Below are 22066 nucleotides of genomic sequence, written 5' to 3' on the forward strand. Positions count from 1 at the left end.
ACAAACTACTATCCTTGTCTTCAGACAAACTAACATACCGTTTGTTGCTCATGTAGGTTATTACTGTCCGTTATAAATGGACTACAAGTTAAGGAAAAATCCCAGAAGCCTTAAAATCGGCCTCAGTTCTTTGCCTTTAAATCATTCTCATGTCTCCGTCTTTCATCAGATTTACACTTGTGTCCTAAGAGAGAGTCTTAAAGAATGGATCAGAGTTGCCAGTGTTGACGGGGGACAGTCTGGAGGCTGCAGTATCCATGAGACTCACAGTGCATACATTCACATTTACACACTGTCATACACATGCAGGCGCACGCACGCACGCACACACACACGCACACGCGTGCCACACAGCAGGACAAGTCAAGTGTGTAAATGGAGAATTTCCTCATCCCTCCTCTGTAACTTGGCATATCAGAGGCTTATTAGAGACTTCCTTTGACATAGAATATGAGAGAATATGAGAGTGAAGTGTTAGCAGCTATTATAATGACTCAATTGATAAACTATCTTTAAGCTATACCATGATTGCAAAGCAGTCGGGCTGTGTTGTCCTGAAAACCCACCGCGAATTAAAATTGAAGAATTGACAAAAGGTTAACCAGGCACTGATCAAAACGAGGAGGTAGATAAAAAGTGCTATTTAAGTCTTCTGCAATTACTTGTTTGGGCAAATTTTATTTTAGGCACTCTTGTTGTTTCTGTCATGGCTCACAGATGAGGGTTGGAACCTAAAAGAACAGGTAAACAGAGATTTTCCCTCCTTCACTACAACAAACTGATACAGAGTCAGCATCACTGCAGATGGTCCATCTGTCGATCTCTATTCTTCTCTTACAAGTGAACAAGACCCCAAGATACTTGAACTCCACTTGGGGCAAGACCTCAAGTTTTAAGTATTTCAGGGGAAATCGTGTCAATATATGGAGTGACATCGCTCTGTTGGACTAAAAAAACTCCTCATTGCCACTTTAACTTTCAGCAGGACTGGGTCGCGCTTAGAACCCAGAGAAGATTAAGCGGTAAAGATTGATGAATAGATGGATAGTGCACTATTTGTGATTCATACAGTACAACACAGCTGCAAATTAACATTTCTGCTACATTCACACTGCAGGTCTTTTTGGGTGACATCAATTTTTCTGTGTGCAAGCATTCACATTCCATTGTAAATGCCCCTTGTGTGTCTTGAGATTACCAAACCTGTTGGGTTGTTAGTGCACAAAATGTATGTAGATGTCCAACGGATCTGAAATATCAACATCAAAGCTCTCAGTTGATCCAAAGGCCAGCGCCATCAGGTTAGCTTGCTTAAGCCTGTTCCAATCATCCAATCCGTCCAGAATTACCATAATTTCTAGACTATAAAGCGCACCCAGTATAAACTGCACCAGCTAAAATTAGGAGAAAATCCTCTTTTGTTCATATATAAACCACACTGGACTATAAGACACAGGTGTTTTAATGTTTAATTTCCTTATATAAGAGTATGTGCACAAATCATACGATATCATAAAAATGATGAAAAATCCATAGGTAAACCACACTGGACTATAAACCGCAGGGTTCAAAGCTTGTGCAAAAAGTAGCGGTTTATGGTCCGGAAAATACGCTACTCCAGTCTTTACTAGACTGGTGACTATAAACTCATAGTATATTCTATGTCTCTTACCTGTCCAACCTGCGACACAGCGACAAGCACCAGTTATTGGATCACAGCCATCAGCATTCACACAGTCACATCTCTCTTTGCAGCCCAGGCCATATGATCCCTCCTACAAGCCAGGAAGCAAATGAGCAACATGTTGACTTCACTAGAGTAAAAAGGAAAAAAGAAAAAAGAAAAAGGATTTCATGATCACTAACATGACACGGTATGTCACACAATGCATCCCTCCAGCCTGGAGAGCAGGTGCATGTTCCATTAACAGGGTCACAGGCTGCCCCGTTTTCACACTGACAGATCTGATTGCAGGTTAGACCCCAGTTTCCGCTGGAGCATGGAATGGAGCAGTCAACTCCCTGCCAACCTGGACACAGAACCCAAACTATTAGTTACCTAACACTGTTTGGCATCTGAGTCTTTAAGAGAGATTGATAAACATTTGATTAGTGTCAATAATTAACAACATTTATTCTCATTATAACAACTCAAGGAGAAACTCAGCACCTCTGAGATCCATTTAGCATTTTTTTCTTTTCAGTGGGATTGAACTGTCACCCTCGGGTTCCAAAGCCCAAGTCCTTAAAGTAACTTTATTTAACATAAGACACCTGTCGATTATTAAAACACAAACAAACAATATTTAATCTACGAGTATACAGTAGATTACTACTACTGATTACTACCCACTGCTCCACCGAGCCGCCCTGCGCCACCGAGCTTTGTATATATATATATATATAGGCGGCTCGGTGGTGCAGTGGGTAGCACGTCCGCCTCACAGTTAGGAGGGTGCAGGTTCGATTCCACCTCCGGCCCTCCCTGTGTGGAGTTTGCATGTTCTCCCCGTGTCCGCGTGGGTTTTCTCTGGGCTCTCCGGTTTCCTCCCACATCCCAAAAACATGCTTAATAGGCCGATTGAGCACTCTAAATTGTCCCTGAGTGCGAGTGCGAATGGTTGTTTGTCTCTGTGTGCCCTGCGATTGGTTGGCAACCAGTTCAGGGTGTCCCCCGCCTACTGCCCGATGACGGCTGGGATAGGCTCCAGCACGCCCGCGACCCCCGTGGGGACTAAGCGGTTCAGAAAATGAATGAGAGTATACAGTAGTATTGTTTCTGAACGTTGACAAATATCTGGCAGGGGTTTGTAAGCTTTTGTCTCATTGGCTACATTCCCCTTTCTGCTCCCTTGCCATCCAAAGCCACAAACCAGGCACTTGTTTTCCTGATCTAATTGTTTTGAAGTTACAACTGTACTAAACTTACTTTCACAACTTTAACTTTAAACATGCCAGCACGCCTGCGACAGATAATGGGAATGATGGATGGATATTAGACAAAAATAATCTAATTTAATAAATGCCACATGACATGAGGATAAAGTTTGGATGAAGTAACAATAAAGACTTAATTTATTGTTCGGTAGGAAATTAAACGTTTGCCTAACCTTAAAATGTTGGTGTTTTCCTCCCCTTAACTTTTACTAGACCATCAAAAACAATCAGAAATACCCCACACGTGTGCGTTCATTTGATAAGATTCTGCTTTTGTTTCTTTCTTTAATAAAATAAAATGTGATAACTAAAATCTGTTATCTATCAAGATTTGTTCATGGTGGCAACTGGTATTTAACCCTCTGGTTAGCATCAAGATGTAAAGAAGGGACAATAATGACCACAAAAAAAGGCTACCTTCTCCGCAGATGCAGGAGCCATCGACGTGTAAGCATGATATCTCATTGTGACAGAAACACGACGATGTGCAGTTGGTCCCATACAGGCCTGCAGGACAGACAATAGAGCAGTCCTCCCCCTGGAAAAATGGAAATCAGCAGTGAAGAGGGCAAATATGTGAAAGCTTACGCAGCAGGATACAGTCATTGATTTACTCATTTTCTATCATTCATCTATCCTACTCATGGTCCCAGAGAAGCTTAAAACTATCTGGTCTGACATTGGAGTGAGTCGAGGACCTCACTTTGGCATGATCACCAGTCATTAACATGGCACAAACTGTAACATACACATTTTTGCAGTACAATGGGGATGTAAGAGTACCTGTACTAAACAGCTTTTGAGCAGGACAGAACATGTAAACGCTGGGTTCAACACTGTGATGTACTGCTTTACTCAATTCACTGTATAATATATAACGTATTACTGTAATGTATTGAAAGACCTATATTCAACTAACTGAGGATTCGTGACTTCTTTGAAAGTAAGCAGTAGTGAAGTACAGTATAATGAACTAATTTTGAAGGTTTGGATTGTGGTGATTGGTGCTTGGTGAAGAAATCTTTCATCCTGTGCCCACACATTCTCAGCTTTTTTGACAAAAACAAAACATTAATTTTTTCATCTTTGGAACCGCTTAACATTTAAACCATAAAAGATTTCTCACCATAAAACATGATTCTGGTATTAAAATGTGTTCAAATAACTAATATATAAATAAATGATAGCGCAAATAACTGCGGTTAAATTTGATATCAACAAACAACTGCTTTGTATAGGCAGGCACCACCACTGATGGGAAAGGCAAGGCTTGCCAACACCAGGAGGAGCAACATTTGTTAGTTAAAATCAACATTTACCCCTGTCTACCGTCATATCACTCCCGTTCTACACCAACTTCACTGGCTCCCCATAAAACAGCGCATTGATTATAAAATTCTCCTCCACACATTCAAGGCCATCCATAACCTTGCTCCTCCATACCTGTCAGACCTCCTTCATGTACACATTCCTACCCGGTCTCTCAGGTCTGCCTCCAGTATCACCCTCACTGTCCCCTCATTTTATCTGTCAACTATGGGGGCCAGAGCCTTCAGTTGCTCTGCCCCTCGCCTCTGGAATTCCCTCCCCCCGGAAATCAGAAACATTGACTCCATCGAACCTTTTAAATCTCACCTCAAACCCCACCTGTTTAGGCAGGCATTTGTCTAATTTTATTATTCTGCTCAAGTTGTCTCTTTGTTTTTAGACTTCTTTTCTTTTAATTGTGTCTATTTTATGTGTGTTCGGCGACCTTGAGTGCCGTGAAAGGCGCCGTACAAATAAAATGTATTATTATTATTATTTAGACGTAAATAAAAATAACATAGTATATATACATGAGTAAATTGTGGCTTTGGATGAAAAATGGTGGTCTTCAATTGATCCATGGATACATGGCTGGAAATGACAAAAACGAGCATGCAACAAAAATAGGCACTCTCCTTCACACTTGCACCTTCATCAAAAAACAGAATAGCTGACAAGCACCCACTGGGAACCTGGTTGTTGTCTTGCTGAGTGTGCAAAAAACAGCTCTCAAAGGAAGGAAATCTATTTATTTCCATCCATCCATTTTCAACACTGCTTACCCTGTTCAGGGTTGCGGAGGGGGGGAAGGTGCTGGAGCCTATCCCAGCTGACATCGGTTGAAAGACAGACTACGCCCTGAATTGGTCGGCAGCCAGTTACGTACAGGGCACAAATAATCACACCCACCCGAACACAGCCACTGACCGGGACTCGATTCCATGCTGCCTGGCCTCATGATATACATAGCATGATATTGCATGATAGGACGTGTCCAAATGTTTGACTGGTACTGTATGGGGCCTTTAGAGTGAACTCCTTTTGAATGTAGTATTTCTTTTAAACCTCTGCGCTTACTATATATCCTGGAGCACACATGCATGTTCCAGTGACGCCGTCACAGTCGGCTCCATTAGCACAGTCACACACTTCTTTGCAGCCTTCACCGTAGTAACCTGCCGGACAAGTCTCGTTGCAGAATAGTCCAGTCCATCCTGCAGCACATGTACATTCGCCTGACAAAGGGTGGCAGCTAGACTCAAGAACAGAAGGAAATAAATAAAAACACATTACAAACTTCAAAGCTATAGTATGGTAATAAAAACTTTGATCAATTGTGAGATATTCCTGTTATAACATATCAATAATGTTTTTTTTTCTTCTTTATATAATGTTGTTTTGGTTAACATACAGTAACTCAGCCAATCAAATTTCTGGCTCTCGGTTCCCTTCAGTCCTGTCAGTGTCCTTGAACAAGTTATTCCTGATACAGCATTACTGAAAGCACAAAGTTCCATGAAGGCTTTGTCACCCTGCACATCAAATTTCTTTTTATTTCTTATCATAATGGCTTTCCTATTATCTGCAGAATATGTTGAATTGAGATGACTTGCTGTTCATCACAGAATATTAGATTAAATCACTACATTCTGGACTACGTTTACAATACAGATTTTTCAACACTCCTGGAAGGAACGGCTGTAAAAAAGCAGTTTCTGGATTTAAAAAGCTTCATAAACAATTGTATAATATATACACCTAAATCGCGTTAACCCCGAAAACGTTTTGTATTGAAAGTCTCGTTTTTTGTTTTTTTTTAGAAAGGAATAGAATAGAAATGTTTTTAGGCAGCCGAAGGGGTCCTTTGTTACGTTAATTTAAGTCTTTAAATTGGTCACGGAAATTCATCAAATCGCTAGCGCTAAGGTTTACACGTTAGTAATTTAGCTTTGCAGTCCTTATATCATCCATTTAAAATACTACTTGAAAATGTACTAATGACAAAAAAAATTGGAGTCCATGACCAAACCGCGTTGGACAGAAAGTCACGTAGGATTGAAGCAAGCAAAATTGAGATTTAGGTGGATTGGGAGCCTTGACTTGACTTTTTGATCACCTGAGTGTGTTTGCCATTTTGCAGGGGCACTCCTTGTCACAGAGGAGTCCATATATTCCAGCTGGACAGAAGCGGTCTTGGCAGCTTGGGCCCTTGAATCCCTCATTGCAAAGACAGGCCCCGTTGATGTGGTAGCATTCCGCCCCATTCTGGCAGTCGCATTTATGGGCACACTGAGGCCCGTAAGTGCTGACTGGACATTCATCCTGGCACCTGTGATCACATAAATTAAGGCACGCTAAGTTGGTGACAAAACAGACAAAGGTTTTCCACTTATTCTTTACAGGGTCATTCATAAGTGACCTAGAGTGTGTCTGCGTTGACTTTGGGAAAGAGGTGTGTGGTATACAATGGACTCACCTGTCAATCACAGGGCACATATAGACAATTCTCATTCACACCTATGGGCAAGTTGAGGTGGTCAATTTGTCTCACCTACATTTTTTGGATTGCAGGAGAACCTGGAGAACATGCAAACTCCACACAGAAATGAGGCCACGAATTACATATTATGTAATTCATGCAGCAAAATTGTATCAAATAAATTTCATTTGTAGTCCACTGGTGGACAGACACTGCCGAGCGGCCAGGCAATGGACCTACTTGACAGACATGACATCAAAATGATCATATGCATACTGCTCCCCTGGCGTTGAGTTGAAACTTAAATATGATGCTAATCTTACTTTGAAATATATTTCACAAGGAGGGGGTCAAGGTCTCATCCACATTTACCAAGTTTCTTTTAGCTCACATAAATTGTACTATTAACCACATTCAAATAGTTTCAAGGCCAAAATGACACACAGTATGCTGGCAACGTCAGCAGCACTCAAGGTCAGAGCTTACAAAGTGTCTACGGACGGGAAGGTGCATGAGTGAATTCTGGCTAGTGAATTACATATACATATACATATATATATATATATATATATATATATATATATATATATATATATATATATATATATATGGCCAAGAAGCCTGCCATCACAGGATTGATGATTACAATCTGTGGTCAGAGGCCGGTGTTAAGCAACCTAAAGGACATCACAGCACGACCCCCTGCAGTTTGCCTACTGAGCAAACAGGTCGGTGGATGATGCCGTCAACATTGGACTGCACTACATCCTGCGCCACCTAGGCACCTCAGGGACGTACGCCAGGATCCTGTTTGTGGACTTCAGCTCGGCGTTCAACACCATTGCTCCCGACATCCTCCTCCACCAGAAGCTCATCCAGCTCGCGGTGCCTGCCTCCCCACCTGTCGGTGGATCACCAGCTTCCTGACCAACAGGAGACAGCAAGTGAGGCTGGGGACCATCACACCAGAAACCCGGACCACCAGCACTGGCGCCCCCCAGGGGTGTGTACTCTCCCCACTGCTCTTCTCTCTCTTGACCAACGATTACTTCTCAGGCAACTCTTCTGTGGTAGCTCCTGAAGTATGCGGACGTTACCACTCTCATCGGACTGATCCGGAACGGTGACAAGACTGCGTACAGACAGGAGGTGGAGCGGCTGGTCCACTGATGCAGCCAAAACCACCTGGAGCTGAACCCACTCCAGACTGTGGAGATCACAGTGGACTTCAGGAGAGACCTTTCGCCAATTCCACCCCTCACCATCCTTAAGTAATGCTATTCCCACCACAGACACCTTCAAGTTCCTGGGATCCACACTCTCCCGAGACCTAAAATGGACCGGCCACATAGACTCTGTCCGGAAGAAGGCCCAGCAGAGGTTGTACTTTCTGACACAGCTCAGGAAGTTCAACCTGCCACAGGAGCTGCTGAAGACCTTCTACATTATCATCATCCAGTATATCTTCTGCACCTCCATTACTGTCTGGTTTGGATCGGCCACTAAACAAGACAAGCACAGACTGCAACGGACAATCAGGACTGCAGAAAAGATAATTGGAATCAACCTCCCATTTATCCAAGACTTGTACCTGTCCAAACGTGCAAGTAACATCTCTACAGACCCTTCTCCACCAGGTCACAGTCTGTTCAAACTACTCCCCTCCGGACGGCGTTACAGAACGCTGTACGCCAAAACCAGCAGGCACAGACACAGCATCTTTCCCCCAGGCTTTTGCTCTGATGAACTCAAACTACTCATAGAGTCCCAAAGACAATACTGGGCAATAAGATCCTGCTCTTGCCTCTTAAATGTCGTTAGTTGCCTGAATATTGTCAGTCACTGTGTTTGTCAACCACTGTTGCCATTATCCAATTTCACCTAATTGGTCAAAAAATATTTTTTTTGAAAACGAATTAACCAGGATATCAGCTCTGTGTTCATCCAAACATGCACAGGTTCACACTAAGTAAAATATACTGAGATTGATATTTTGTACATGCAACTTTTCATATTGTAACAGTGAATTTTTTCCCAAATATTATTGCACTTTCACTGCACTTTTTATTTGAAAGAAGAAATATAAAAGATGATAAAATATGTTTTTGAGTTGATTTCTATTCAAGACACTTTAATAAGAATGACTACCGTAATTTTACACAAGTCGCTCCGGAGTATAAGTCGCACCAGCCATAAAATGCACAATAAAGTAAAAAACAACATATATATAAGTCGCACTTTTGGGGCAAATTTATTTGTCAAAATCCAACACCAAAAACAGACATGATCCAGCAACAACAGGCTAAACGATACGGTATGCTAACGTGACATATACACAAACGAGGAGCTGAGAACGGGCCTGACGTAATATTCAGAGTTATTCAAGTAAGTATTACATAAATAACACGTTTATCAAACCATCTGTGTCACTCCAATTCATTAAATCCATCGATCGTGCTTTATGTAAACAATGCCGCGTATGCGGCGCACATGCTGACGTCGGACCCGTTGTAAGTGGCATTTCTAATTATTCCACAGACCCATATAATGATATATAAAGTATATTTCAAATAACTATCATATTAAAACAATATCAAACCATCTGTGTCACTCCAAATCATTAAATCCATCGATCAAATTCTTCGTTCTTTATGTCAACAATGCCGCGTGTGCGCTGCAGAGATCTAGTATCTAACTATATTGTAGCATTAACAAAGTACCAGGAAAGACGTGGGTTTGGTAAACGGCTCTTTATTTAACAAATCAAGAGTTCAACAAGCCAACAACTACTGAACTTCCAGCCACGGAGGTGGAAGAGAGCTCCATAGAATAGGAGCGGGCGTGCGTAAAAGCCATGTCCGAGCCCCATCCACCGTCCCCGGACAGCCACCCGGCCGAGTGCCGGCCCCCGACTTCCATCCACGGAGGTGAAAGAGAGATCCCATTGAGAAGGACCGGGCGTGCGTAAAAGCCATAATAGTTTTTCAAACCTTCTGTGTCACTCCAAATCATTAAATTCTTCAAACTCTTCTTCCTCCGTGTCACTTACAAACAAAGCCGCTAATGATGCCGGTAGTACGTGGGGCCCTTCGTCATCTTCTTTATCCCGTGATGGAATCCTTTGCCCTTTATGTAAACAACCGCCGCGCGGCACGGGTGACGTCACTTGCAGTTCAAATGACAGTAATCCCTTGCTACATTGCGGTTCGTTTATCGCGGTTTCACTACATCGCGGATTTTTGAATTTTGAAAATTTGTGAAAAAAATCACATATAAGTCGCTCCTGAGTATAAGTCGAAAACCGCGACTTATAGTCCGGAAATTACGGTATATTGTTAATATAGGTGGCTACGTCTTCACAGATTTTTGTTGGTGTGCCTTGAGATTTTTTCTAATGAAAAGGTGTGCCGTGAATGAAATAAGTTTGACAAACACTGATTTAAAGCTATACAGTGGTCTAGAAATCTCATATGTATTTTATTGTTCCAGTTTCCCTGTAAGTTCTTGTTCCAGTCCCTGTAATATATATATTTAGAAATGATTTATGATTTTATTGATTCGGGAAGGTGCATGAGTGAACTCTGGCTCGTGAATTATGTGGATCAGACAAATCTAGTTCATAAATAAAAGATGTATGATTTGTTTATTAGGGTCACAAAATTGTTGTGACCTTTGTTAATATTATAACTAAACTAAAATGTTAACATTTAGGCCTTTCCTTTAGGGAGTTTGGTGAGTTGCACACATAGAACATGGAGGAGGGTTAGACTGGGTGATAGTATGGGATTTACTGACATTTTCCTAAAGGCCAACACACCCCTCATGTTGGTAACTTATTGTACGACCTCATTGTACAAAGTTTTGACTTTATATAGAGTATGTGTGCTTGCTTGTGCAGTAATGCACAACAATCAACCGAATTTGTGGAGGAATGGGTCAAGAAACTGCCACATTTTCTTGTGTATTAAACAATGTCCTAAACAGACGCCATAAACAAACTACGCTACCCGACTCCTTTACTAACAGCAACAATGACCTCGCTAATGAATTCAATGACTAATTTATAAAATAATCTATAGGTGACAATTTATCAAGTAAGCTCAGCCATTACATGACAGGTAATTACCCAATTTCTTTCTTCCTGAAGCTCCAGTTAGCTCTTAACTGGTTCAAAAGTTATCTTACTCAGAGACAACAATATGTCAGCATTAATAACACCAAGTCGCCACAGAAATGCATCAAGTGTGGGGTCCCACAAGGCTCTATTCTTGCCCCGTTGCTCTTCATCATCTATAAAAATGACTGGGTTAATTCCTCTAAAACTCTCCGTAAAATAATTTTTGCAAATGATACAGATTTGGAATGAGTTGAGCGACAGCCTCAAACTATCACAATCTGTCTCCATATTCAAACATCAACTAAAACAACAACTGTTGAACTCTTACACAAAATTATAATTTATGGAATCCCAAACTGTATGTTAAATGTATATCGTCATGTTGTTATGTTATGTTAAGTGCACGTTGTTATGTTAGTGTCATGTTATGTTATATGTCCGTTGCATTACACGCAGCATATTAAATGTATGTAAATGTCATGTATGTATATGTCCTATGTGTATGTCTATTATAGTGATAGCTCACCAACAATTAACTCTACGCAGAAGGCTCCTACCATAAGCTTTAGTTAGCTTCCTCAGGAGACCTATTCACATGCCTCAATGATATGTCCAGCAAGCTGTATAAATGATCTGTATATGTGTGTGTGTGAATAAATGTAACTTGAAACTTGATAAACCACTCGATGTGTGGTTTTGTTCCCCTTTGTTAACTGTTTACCCTCTTCACATAAAATCAAAAACATTTCATTCTTGGCAGAGTTAATGGGACACAAAAGAGAGAGAAAATAAGATGAAAACTACCCTCCAAAAATGTTTATGACTTCTGATTAAATGTGACACATTCCGTTTTTAATTTACTCTTTAAGACACAGCAGGTCATTGCGAGTAAATCTTTTTAAATCTCACGTGTGTGCTGAAGCCTATAACAGCGCTCTTGGAGTGGTAGGTTGCCCATATGTGGCACATCTTGACAAACAACCATTCTCACTCACAATAACGCCTATGGACAATTTGGAGTGGTCAGTCGACCTACCATATTATCTTCGGAATGTGGAAGTAAATCAGAGTACCTGAGAGAAACCCACGCAAGCATAAGGAGAACATACAAATTCCACACAGGAAGACCAGAGCTGGAATCCAACTGAACCTCTGAACTATGACGTGGATCTGCGTAGCACATCCACGTCATAGTTCAGAGGCTACCCCATCGTACCGTCCTGATGGAACATTATTTATGCTAAGAGAAAGCCAAGTTACATGCACCACACATTTGCTATTTGAAACCACTGAGAAATAGACAAATCACTCAATTAAATTGTCTTAGTAAGGATGTCTGTTGGGTATCATGTTCACATCACGTTAACTTACTTGAAACACTTATCTTTGCTAATTCCATTATAACGTGGACAGGGTGGAAGAGAACTCACTCGAGGAATTATTCCGTGTGGGTTAATTTACCTGTCTGGCCTGAAATAAATGGATGTAATTCAGAGTAACGGTGGAAAGAGTGAAAAAAGATGGTGAGGACAACAGTGGGAGATATGAAGCTTCAAAATGGCTCTTTCAGTTATTGAGATGATGGAAGAAAAGTAAATTCTTGATATCAATATACGAGTTACTAAAAAAAAGGAAAATCCTTCAACAAAGGGATTACTGAGGAATGCTTTTCTCAAACACCAAATACTAATAAACGAATTCATAACTCTTCCTGGTTCCTATAGTGGATCATATTTTAGCAGTCTCAAGACTACATGCAAATGTTCCCCTAGAGAATGTGGGCAGGCTACAGCTTGAAATCAGTGTATGGGTAATCTGCATTTAATGGCATCATATCAATATTAATTAATGGATAAATTTACTGTATTTTCCGGACTATAAGGCGCACCGGACTATAAGATGCACCTTCAATGAATGGCCCATTTTAAAACTTTGTCCCTATATAAAGCGCACCGGACTATAAGGGGCACCATTAATGCATCATGTCAGATTTTTAATCCAAATCAAATCATTCTCCATTTTATCTTTTTTTTTCAACTTCAGATGCAACAAATTACTTTATAATAAATAATGAGCCATAGTCTTTTTGATTCATAGTCTTCAGCGGGCCACTTGTGATTGATTTCATGACACAATGTAAATTTAGGAATTTGGTCCATATATAAGGCGCACCGGACTATAAGGCGCACTGTCGGCTTTTGAGAAAATTTTAGGTTTTTAGGTGTGCCTTATAGTCCAGAAAATACGGTATTAAACATCCTCACCAAGGTAAATACATGTATGATTACAATAAATTAGGTAAAGACAGTAACTAATCAGCTAGAGGACAGTACCATTTGATTATTACTCTATTTTAGCACGTGTATAATCAATGCATATTTTTATTTCAGGCCTCCATTCAGAGTTGATAATGTATGTTTGTAAATTTGTGGTTGTGTGGTTTGAACTGCGTCGTCTATGGCTGGTGAGACCAATACGAGAGTGAGAGAGACTTTCTGTGTTGGGGCTTCGTCTGGAAAAACGTGTTAATCCAACAAATTGGTATAAAATCCATCTTTTGCCTCAGGTGTAGAAGTCAGGCACTAATGAGAGTGAATGGACCAGCAGAGGTGTGCAGACAGAGAGTAAGCAGTTGTTCCCATCCTTTCAACCATCTTTCAGGTGAACTCAAAACCCACTCTACAGTGTTTGACACTCTTTACCTGACAGTAAAAGATGGAATATTTAATGTTAAGATTCAGTGTCTACTCGGTTAGTCTCCTGCAGAGCTGCTGTGTCTATCTGTAGTCACAGAAGCGGATGTTGATGACAACTGTCTTTCATGCGTCTTTGATGTTTTGGGACTCAAAGTCCGTTGGAGATTGTGAGGACGTTCCAACATGCCAGTTGTTCCAACATGGGCTCATGCTTTTTGGTTTTGGTGTTTTTGTTTGTGGTTGTTGCAGATGTTGCGGTCTGCTCGTCATCTGTCATCTAATCCCCATGCACCCAATGAAGAAGGCAGACCGTGGCGGGACAGCACCCTATTGGCCGGGGGCTGCCCAGTTTGGGCGATAGTCGCTCTCCAATGAGATGTGAATATCTCTCCCACCATCAGAAACAACCACTGGCGCCAGGCTCTATGCCACAGGTGTCAAACTCAAGGCCCGGGGACCAGATACGGCCCACCACATCATTTTATGTGCCTCGCGAAGAGAAATTGTGCATCAAATTTGTGTGTCTTTACTAGAATTGCAAATTGTCTTAACTTTTAATAATATATATTTTTTAAATATTTGACCAGTTTTTACTCGTCTGAATTGAAAACGAGTTATTTGTCAGTTTGTTTTGTAGCTTTTACTGTATATAATATGAAGTGCTCATACATTTATTTGGGTTCATAGTCATAATGGCCCTCTGAAAGAAGCTATGACTACAATGCGGCCAGCGAAAAATATTTGTTTGACACCCCTGCTCTATGCCAATCAAGCACCTGTACCTTTCTCCAATGTAGCCAGCAGTGCATTGGCACTGGCCGCTGATGTGATCACACAGGCCTCCATTACGACACGTGCACTCCAGGGAGCAATTGATGCCGAATGAGCCAAACTGACACGGCTGTGCGCACACAGGACCCTGAGAAATAATGACAAAACCTTACACTGGTTAATGCGGAATTTTTGTTTCAAACAAAGGGTGCAAAATTCATCATACCACCCAACCAGCAGGACAGGAGCACACGCCAGTCACATGATGGCACGTTCCACCATTCTGACAGGGACAGCGCTGCTCGCACAGGGGGCCATGCTTCCCTGGTGGACAAGGGTCCTCGCAACTGGACCCAAAGAACATTGCTACATTTTACAAATTAGTATGTTGGATATGAAATGGAAACATTGAATTTTGAAATACAGTAATGGAAAGTGATTAATTTTAGACTGGTCATTTCATGTTGATATATAGTGAATAAATATATCACACAGGTGCAGACACAGTTGTTAGGATAGCAACACATGATGCAGAGTAGTATGAATTACCAATGACTTTTTTCTTGTCAAAGTTGTAATATGTTATACGTATTATTGATGAGTGATTCAGTACAGAATCTACAACGCAGAAAACAATTGAAATATTTAGTATATTACTAAATATGACTAAATTGAAAAGAATCTGAATACTTTCTGAATGTACAGCAAGTCAAATCAAGCAGAATCCTGTTAAAGGCATTCACAACAATGAGGAGCAACCTACAATGCCCCAGTATATCCGGGTCCACAGAAGCACTCTCCACTTTCGTGGTGGCATGTTGCACCGTTTAGGCATTGGCACTCGAGCAGACAGTCCTTTCCATAGAAGTTGTGCTCACACGGCTCCTCGCAACGCCAGCCCTGGTAGCCATCTGTGCAGACGCAGGCTCCCGTGATTGGGTTACATTTGGCCCCGTTCCGACACTGACAGCGATTAGTGCAGTGGGGACCCCAGAAGTCACTTTCACAGGCTAGAGAGACACAAAGTAGTGGGGAAATCAACACATTATTTATTACTGAGCATTCATAAATATTTGTGGTCTGAATCGAAAAAAGCCTGTGAGTATTAACAATAATTAAAAATGCTTTGGGGCAATAAATGCATGCTTTTATGTATAAATCAAATACTGGAGGATTTGAGAGGTATAGGTGAGGAGCTCAAGAAAATAATCCAGAAAGAATGGATAATCCATCCATCCATCCATTTTCTGAACCGCTTTGTCCCCACGGGGGTCGCGGGCGTGCTGGAGCCTATCCCAGCCGTCATCGGGCAGTAGGCGGGGGACACCCTGTGTTAGGGTTTATGAACTATCTTGATCGTATGATTATGTTGGGATGTAGACTAGAATGATGAACTTTGTTTTAACCTTCTACCTTTCTTTGACTCTGAAAAGTTTAACCATTCAGTTGTTGCCACTCTCCAAATGGTGTGTTGTTTAGATAGTCATCTGGAAGGCTCCACTAGGTTTTATTTCCACGACCTCGTAAAACAATAAACTGGGACCCTCTGAAGTGGTCAACCATTGTCTGTGGTGACCACCACACATGTAAATTGTAACCCCCACCTTTGCCACTCTCACCCCCACCCTTCTTCTCTCAATAAATACTGTCTTGCATGAATGCAACGGCAGACTTTGTTCGGACATTGCTGTATCTACAGTAACGAACAAATTCTCCACTTGCAAGTGTTCAAAGGGCATACTGTCTCTTGTGTGGTTCTTGCAAAATATGTTAGAGTCAGAACATCCCTAACATTTTGGTGCCGTGACCCGGATCCAACATACCCACTGCTGATCGACGGAGGACGACGTGCTGCATTGTCGACAAGCCAGCGTCCATTAGGAGGACCTGGTAAAGAAAAGTCCGGGCAAGAAAATTCTTCGCTGGGCCAGCATCTTAGGTCTGCCTTCGTCGGACAACAGTGGATTGACGGAATCCGGCAGTGCAACGAACCAGGGGACAAGTAAGTTAAAGCCCTAAGTGTAAACGGGTAAAAAGTTAAAGGTGCACAAGATATACGGCTTTGGTTTGTCCGAGTTATGAAGTTTACGGTTTGGTTTGTCCGAGCTAAGAAACAGCTGGGGTTCTCGCCCCAGGGGAAGGAACAGGCTAAGAAAAAACAGAGCTTCTTTTTCTTAATTGAAGAAGGGCGTAGATTCTTTTTTGGTCTGTTTTTCCAAGCTGTTTGCATGAAAGTTGTGTGGTTGAGTGTGTGACTGGTAGGATAATTTGACTAAGAGGCAATTGTTGTTGAAGGGTCAATTTAATCCTACATTGGGGATCCTCCAAAAAGTAAAACAAAAAATTGAATAAAAATTGGAAAAATCTAAAAATACCAAGTTAAGATGGGAAATAAAAACGGTAAATCTCTAACTCTTGAAGGTGATGAGAAGTACATGGCAAGTAGATTTCTTAATTGTATGCGATACATGCCGAATTGGAAGAAAAAGTATGGAGTAGAAGGGAAGTTGAAAGTTGAAATGTGGAAAATAGTGGTTGATGTTTTGGAGGAGAGTGTGGCTGGGAAGACAAAAGGGATTGAGAAAGGAAAGAAAAGAGGGAGAATTGCAATGTGCTAGAGTGTGGTTGACAACTTCACAAGAGCGAAGTGAACAAATTCAAAAGACCAAAAATGGAAAGATAAAAAGTGATGAGGCTGCCATTCCATTAACATTTGGAAAAAAAAAAAAAATTAGGGTGCATAATGGCATCCCATTCAATGATGCAGCTGAGAGTGCTTATCAGCAACGGCTAAAATATGCGCTCCTCAATGGTTCCCCACCTGAATTAGACAACAGGGTGCGGAAACACTTGGTGGAAGCACACATTGCTTGTGTTACAACAACCATGCAGTGGGCCAGAGACGCTGACAAAGTGATCAAGAAAGGCAAAAGTTCTGATGTATTTCATCTAGATGATGATGATAATCATGTAGATGAAGATGCAACAGTCTTCTTCCAAAGTTCCCAATGGGGCAGAGGAAGAGGTCAAGGCCAACAAGGTCGCAGGCCGCCATATGGTTCAAAACCCCCACCAGATTCTGACAACTGTTGGAACTGTGGGAGACGAGGACACTTTGCAAGAGTGTGTCGTTGTGCAAAACGAGACCAATCAAAGGGTGGAGGAAGGGGCAGAGGAAAAGCCAAATTTTCAGCAAAACGGGCTTCCTCTCCTTTGACCTCTCATGCTCCTACCTTTGGTTTAAAAACATTTTTTTTAGGTTATTAGAACTCCTGTACATACAATGAAATTATGAAAATGCTGATTGTATGCCCGGCAAATGACAAGGGGTCAAATTATGTGTGCACACTGAAGTTAAAATTTGCAAATCAAGTGGTAAAGTAATACAACTTGTTTCTAAAAGATAAATAGAAAAATTAGAATGTGCTGTCCTCGCGTGCGTGGGTGGGACCAGCTTCATGATCGACCGCAAGAAATGGCCAGCTTGTGACGAATCATTGATGCCAGGTCCCCTCCCCTCGCACCGAGAGCTGTGCATGTGTGTGCATATTTGTTAAACTGATAAAATTGGCTAAACCTGTGTACAAAAGAAATTTGTTAGACTGTGGTCTATCCAATTTGCACCGCAAAACAGAAACAATTTTGAAGAATACAAATAAAAAAAAAATACAAGAGAGGAAAAGAAAGACATCTGTTTGTAGACAGAAAACTGGTTTACACTAGTGCTCATTTGTGTCTCACCCTGATGACAAATTCGAAAGATAGAGAAAACATGTTTTCTGGAATTGGATGAAGCAAAATTGTGGTTTTTACACACTGCAAAACTAATTTGAGAAAAATAATTGATTAGTTGTGTTGTAAGAGTCTATAAACTTCTATATTTTAGTTAAATCTGAAAGATTGAGTTGGTTAATTTAAAAAAAAAAAAAAAAAAATCTGATTAATTCGCAAGCTGGTTTTTTTTGTGTTGAGTTTTGTGGGATTGGTGAATTGTTCTATCGGGAACATTAGGAATAATTACGAAAGGGATTGTGTTGAGAATGGTATATGAATGTTGTGTGGAGGACTTGGATAACTTGAGACCAATGTGTTGAAAAGACTCCTCTTTGGTGACTGTGTGTGAGATGCAAATGAGCAGGGACGAATGATTTCCTGGATCAAAGGAAAATATAGGTTGAATGGTTGAAGTTGTTGGAGACTACTATGGGAGATTGGTAGAGCAACTTTGATGAAAGAGTGATTTTGTGCAAGTTAAATGCTAAGGAAACAAAAACAAAAAACCCAAAGAAAATGTTGTTTTTGGATTGCTAATTACTCAAGAAGCTATGAGGAAGTGGTGTGGGTGTTTTGGAGGGCACGTGCTTATGCGCTTCCCTGACTAATCAGCATTTGTTTGACTGATCAAAGGAACCATTTGTGACAGGACTTAACATCCAAATCTAACCGGGATCAGAGAATCTCCTTTGGGCCAGGAGGCAATAAATGGGATAGCCCCTGTGGTGAGTGGTCTTTTGTCAGGAGGAATCTTTAGGAAGTGCTTGGATTCTCCTTGCAAGACTCCTGTTTTTCCAGTCCAAAAGGCCAATAAAATTGATTGGCGAATGATACAAGATTTCCGAGTAGTAAATGAAGCAGCACCTAATGTGCCTGACCCACACACGCTTCTAAACACTTTTTGAGGCAGCAGCAATTGCGACACATGGGCCTTGCCATGTGTCGACAGGAGGGGTGAGGTCAATTCACTACCTTTGGTTTAGATGCTTACTTAATTTTTTTTTGTAAAGCATGTCCTGTTTGTGTGAAACATAATCCACAAGGAAACATGAGACCTAAGAGAGGCTCATTTCCAAAACCGTCTTACCCATTCCAAATCATGCACATGGATTTTATTGAACTCACACAAAGTGGACCTCACAAATACTGCCTAGTGATGATTGATGCATTTTCCAAATGGGTTGAAATAGTTCCATCTAAACGAGCAGATGCCTTAACAGTGGCAAAAGCCATTTGCAAAACCGTCATACCGGTTCATGGCATCCCACAGATCATTTACAGTGACAATGGTCCACACTTTGTGAGCCAAGTTGTACAAAACATGGCTGTACACCTTGGGATAACGTTAAAAAACCACTGTGCTTGGCACCCGTCCAGTGCAGGCCTGGTTGAACGAGCAAACGCTACTATCAAAAGCAGGTTGAAAAAATGCATGGAATCAACAGGCAGAGCCTGGCCAGAGTGCCTAGACTTGGTGAAACTCTATATGAGAATCACCCCCAATTCAGAAGGGCTAGCGCCTTTTGAAATTATACATGGGAGACCATATAGACTACCTGTGTTCCCTACAGATTTCCAAAAAGCAGATGAAGAACAGACCTTGGCAGATTACATGATCAGAACGCTCAAAATGAAAGATGTGTTAAATGCAAATTTACTGCCGCCTGGTCTTCTTTCACCACAGGTTGAGAACCTTATCAAGCCAGGAGACTGGGTCTACATCAAGGTCATCAAAAGAAAGAACTGGGCCAGCCCGCGGTGGGAGGGACCATTCCAAGTCTTGCTGACTACCCCCACTGCAGTAAAGATTGCTGAACGGCCCAGCTGGATTCACCTCAGCCACTGCAAGTTGCAGAGAGTGCTGGACCCCTCATTCGGAGTGGTGGGGAAGTTCCGACTTCAAAGGGGTTTCATCGCTTAGGGTGGAACGTCTCAACGTCGGTGAAGAATTCAGCGATCCCCACTCCGCTAGGCGAGGAGATGTCCCGGTGTCTCTGCCATCCTAGTAGCAACGGAATTCCATATGCCAGGTGGATTCTATGCTGCGCTGTGGTTGGAGTGTGCTATGGTTTGTGGGCTCATCTGAATGGACCAATGGACAGTGTCATTCGTGGAAGAAGGTGGTCACATGATGAGAATTTCGAGGACTGGTCATGAGACCCCAGAAACACATACGAAACCAACGCTTGGTACCGATATGTGAAGTTCAGTGTGAGAGCTCACACACAGGAGGGATGCTATGTGTGCTCCAGTGTGGGTGACAGACCACACCTACAGAATACAACATCATCAGCTGACGACAGCACACAACTCTTCTGGACGTCGACGCAGGGTTGTTGCAACCTTTGACCCTCATGACCCTGTCTGGGGTGCGAACGTGCCAGACGATCATAAAATATGGTCCGGCGGAGACAAAGTTGTTCATGCGCTTTTTCCTTGGATCGGAGTTGGAAAACAAGGACTCTACATCGAGACACTGAACTATCGTTTCCAATCGTTTGTGAATCTCTTGCTGCAGGTCAATGATGGTCAAAACAGAGAGATTCAGGCTATTAGGCTAATGGTCTTACAAAACAGGATGGTTCTGGACTTGATGACTGCAGCGCAAGGTGGTGTGTGCCACAATATTGGGACCTCCTGTTGCACATACATACCAGGAGAAAATGACACGCACATCAACGACGCCATGAATTCACTGAAGAACTTACAGCAGGCCATGTTAAAAGACAAAGTCCCACACCAATGGGATTTCTTTTCGTGGCTATTCTCTGGCAACTGGTGGCAACTGCTGTTGAAATTTGTGGCTCCTGTGCTTTTTGTGCTTGTGTTGATGTGCTTATTTACAACTTGTGTTATCCCGTGTTTGAAGTCTGCTGTATCAAGACTTTTGTCTTCTACCATAGCACAAGTGCAAATACAACATATCAGACATGTCAAATGTGATGACTATGACGGCTGAATAATCACGAGCAGTTTTTGTCTTGACTGTTGTTATTGATAACATTATGGTCGCCTAAGGCAGAGGGACCGTGTGAGACTTTTCCTGCATTATAACATCTTGCCGCAGGTTTTTCACTCACACACTAAAATTGATCTACGTAGATTGCGTAGATGATGTTTGGCCGAGCATGTTTTACAGAAACTTAATGATTTGACCATCGAAAATGCTTCGCAAGTGATGGGTACAATGATGTGCTGTTTCTGTGTTTTGATTTTATTGTTGTTTTTCTTTCTTCATTATATTTTCTTACTTATGTTTGATTGATCGGGGTGGGCATAATCATATGATAAACAGGAGGGATATGTTAGGGTTTATGAACTATCTTGATCGTATGATTATGTTGGGATGTAGACTAGAATGATGAACTTTGTTTAAACCTTCTACCTTTCTTTGACTCTGAAAAGTTTAACCATTCAGTTGTTGCCACTCTCCAAATGGTGTGTTGTTTAGATAGTCATCTGGAAGGCTCCACTAGGTTTTATTTCCACGACCTCGTAAAACAATAAACTGGGACCCTCTGAAGTAGTCAACCATTGTCTGTGGTGACCACCACACATGTAAATTGTAACCCCCACCTTTGCCACTCTCACCCCCACCCTTCTTCTCTCAATAAATACTGTCTTGCAGAATGCAACGGCAGACTTTGTTCGGACATTGCTGTATCTACAGTAACGAACAAATTCTCCACTTGCAAGTGTTCAAAGGGCATACTGTCTCTCGTGTGGTTCTTGCAAAATATGTTAGAGTCAGAACATCCCTAACACCCTGAACCGGTTGCCAGCCAATCGCAGGGCACACAGACACGAGCAAACCATCCGCACTCTGACTCAAACCTAGGGACAATTTAGAGTCTTCAATCGCATTCGTCTCAGGACGAAGAAGAGAGTAACAACTGAGTTTGAGAGGAGATTGGCAATAAATGAAGCCCAGCTCTAGGCCAAAACCAAGAATAACACAAATACACAAAATGACGGCAGCTAGTG

The 22066-nt window shown here is 41.7% G+C and overlaps 1 protein-coding gene across 5 annotated transcripts in view; it reads right to left on the minus strand.

The window, feature by feature from the left end:
* LOC147058835 (multiple epidermal growth factor-like domains protein 11) overlaps nt 1-22066 on the minus strand; it is a 103373-nt gene that overhangs the window by 23147 nt on the left and 58160 nt on the right. For all 5 annotated transcript variants that reach the window (XM_085908681.1, XM_085908680.1, XM_085908679.1 and 2 more), the window contains exons 6-13: nt 15072-15318; nt 14535-14655; nt 14320-14456; nt 6362-6574; nt 5323-5497; nt 3355-3475; nt 1867-2030; nt 1673-1775 (exon numbers count right to left, since the gene is read on the minus strand). In XM_085908681.1, the coding sequence (XP_085764807.1) occupies nt 1673-1775; nt 1867-2030; nt 3355-3475; nt 5323-5497; nt 6362-6574; nt 14320-14456; nt 14535-14655; nt 15072-15318 (1281 nt within the window). The remainder of the gene's footprint in view (nt 1-1672; nt 1776-1866; nt 2031-3354; nt 3476-5322; nt 5498-6361; nt 6575-14319; nt 14457-14534; nt 14656-15071; nt 15319-22066) is intronic.

This window comes from Syngnathus leptorhynchus, chromosome 3 (assembly GCF_054491065.1).
Source record: "Syngnathus leptorhynchus isolate UIUO chromosome 3, UIUO_Slep, whole genome shotgun sequence".
Taxonomy (NCBI): domain Eukaryota; kingdom Metazoa; phylum Chordata; class Actinopteri; order Syngnathiformes; family Syngnathidae; genus Syngnathus; species Syngnathus leptorhynchus.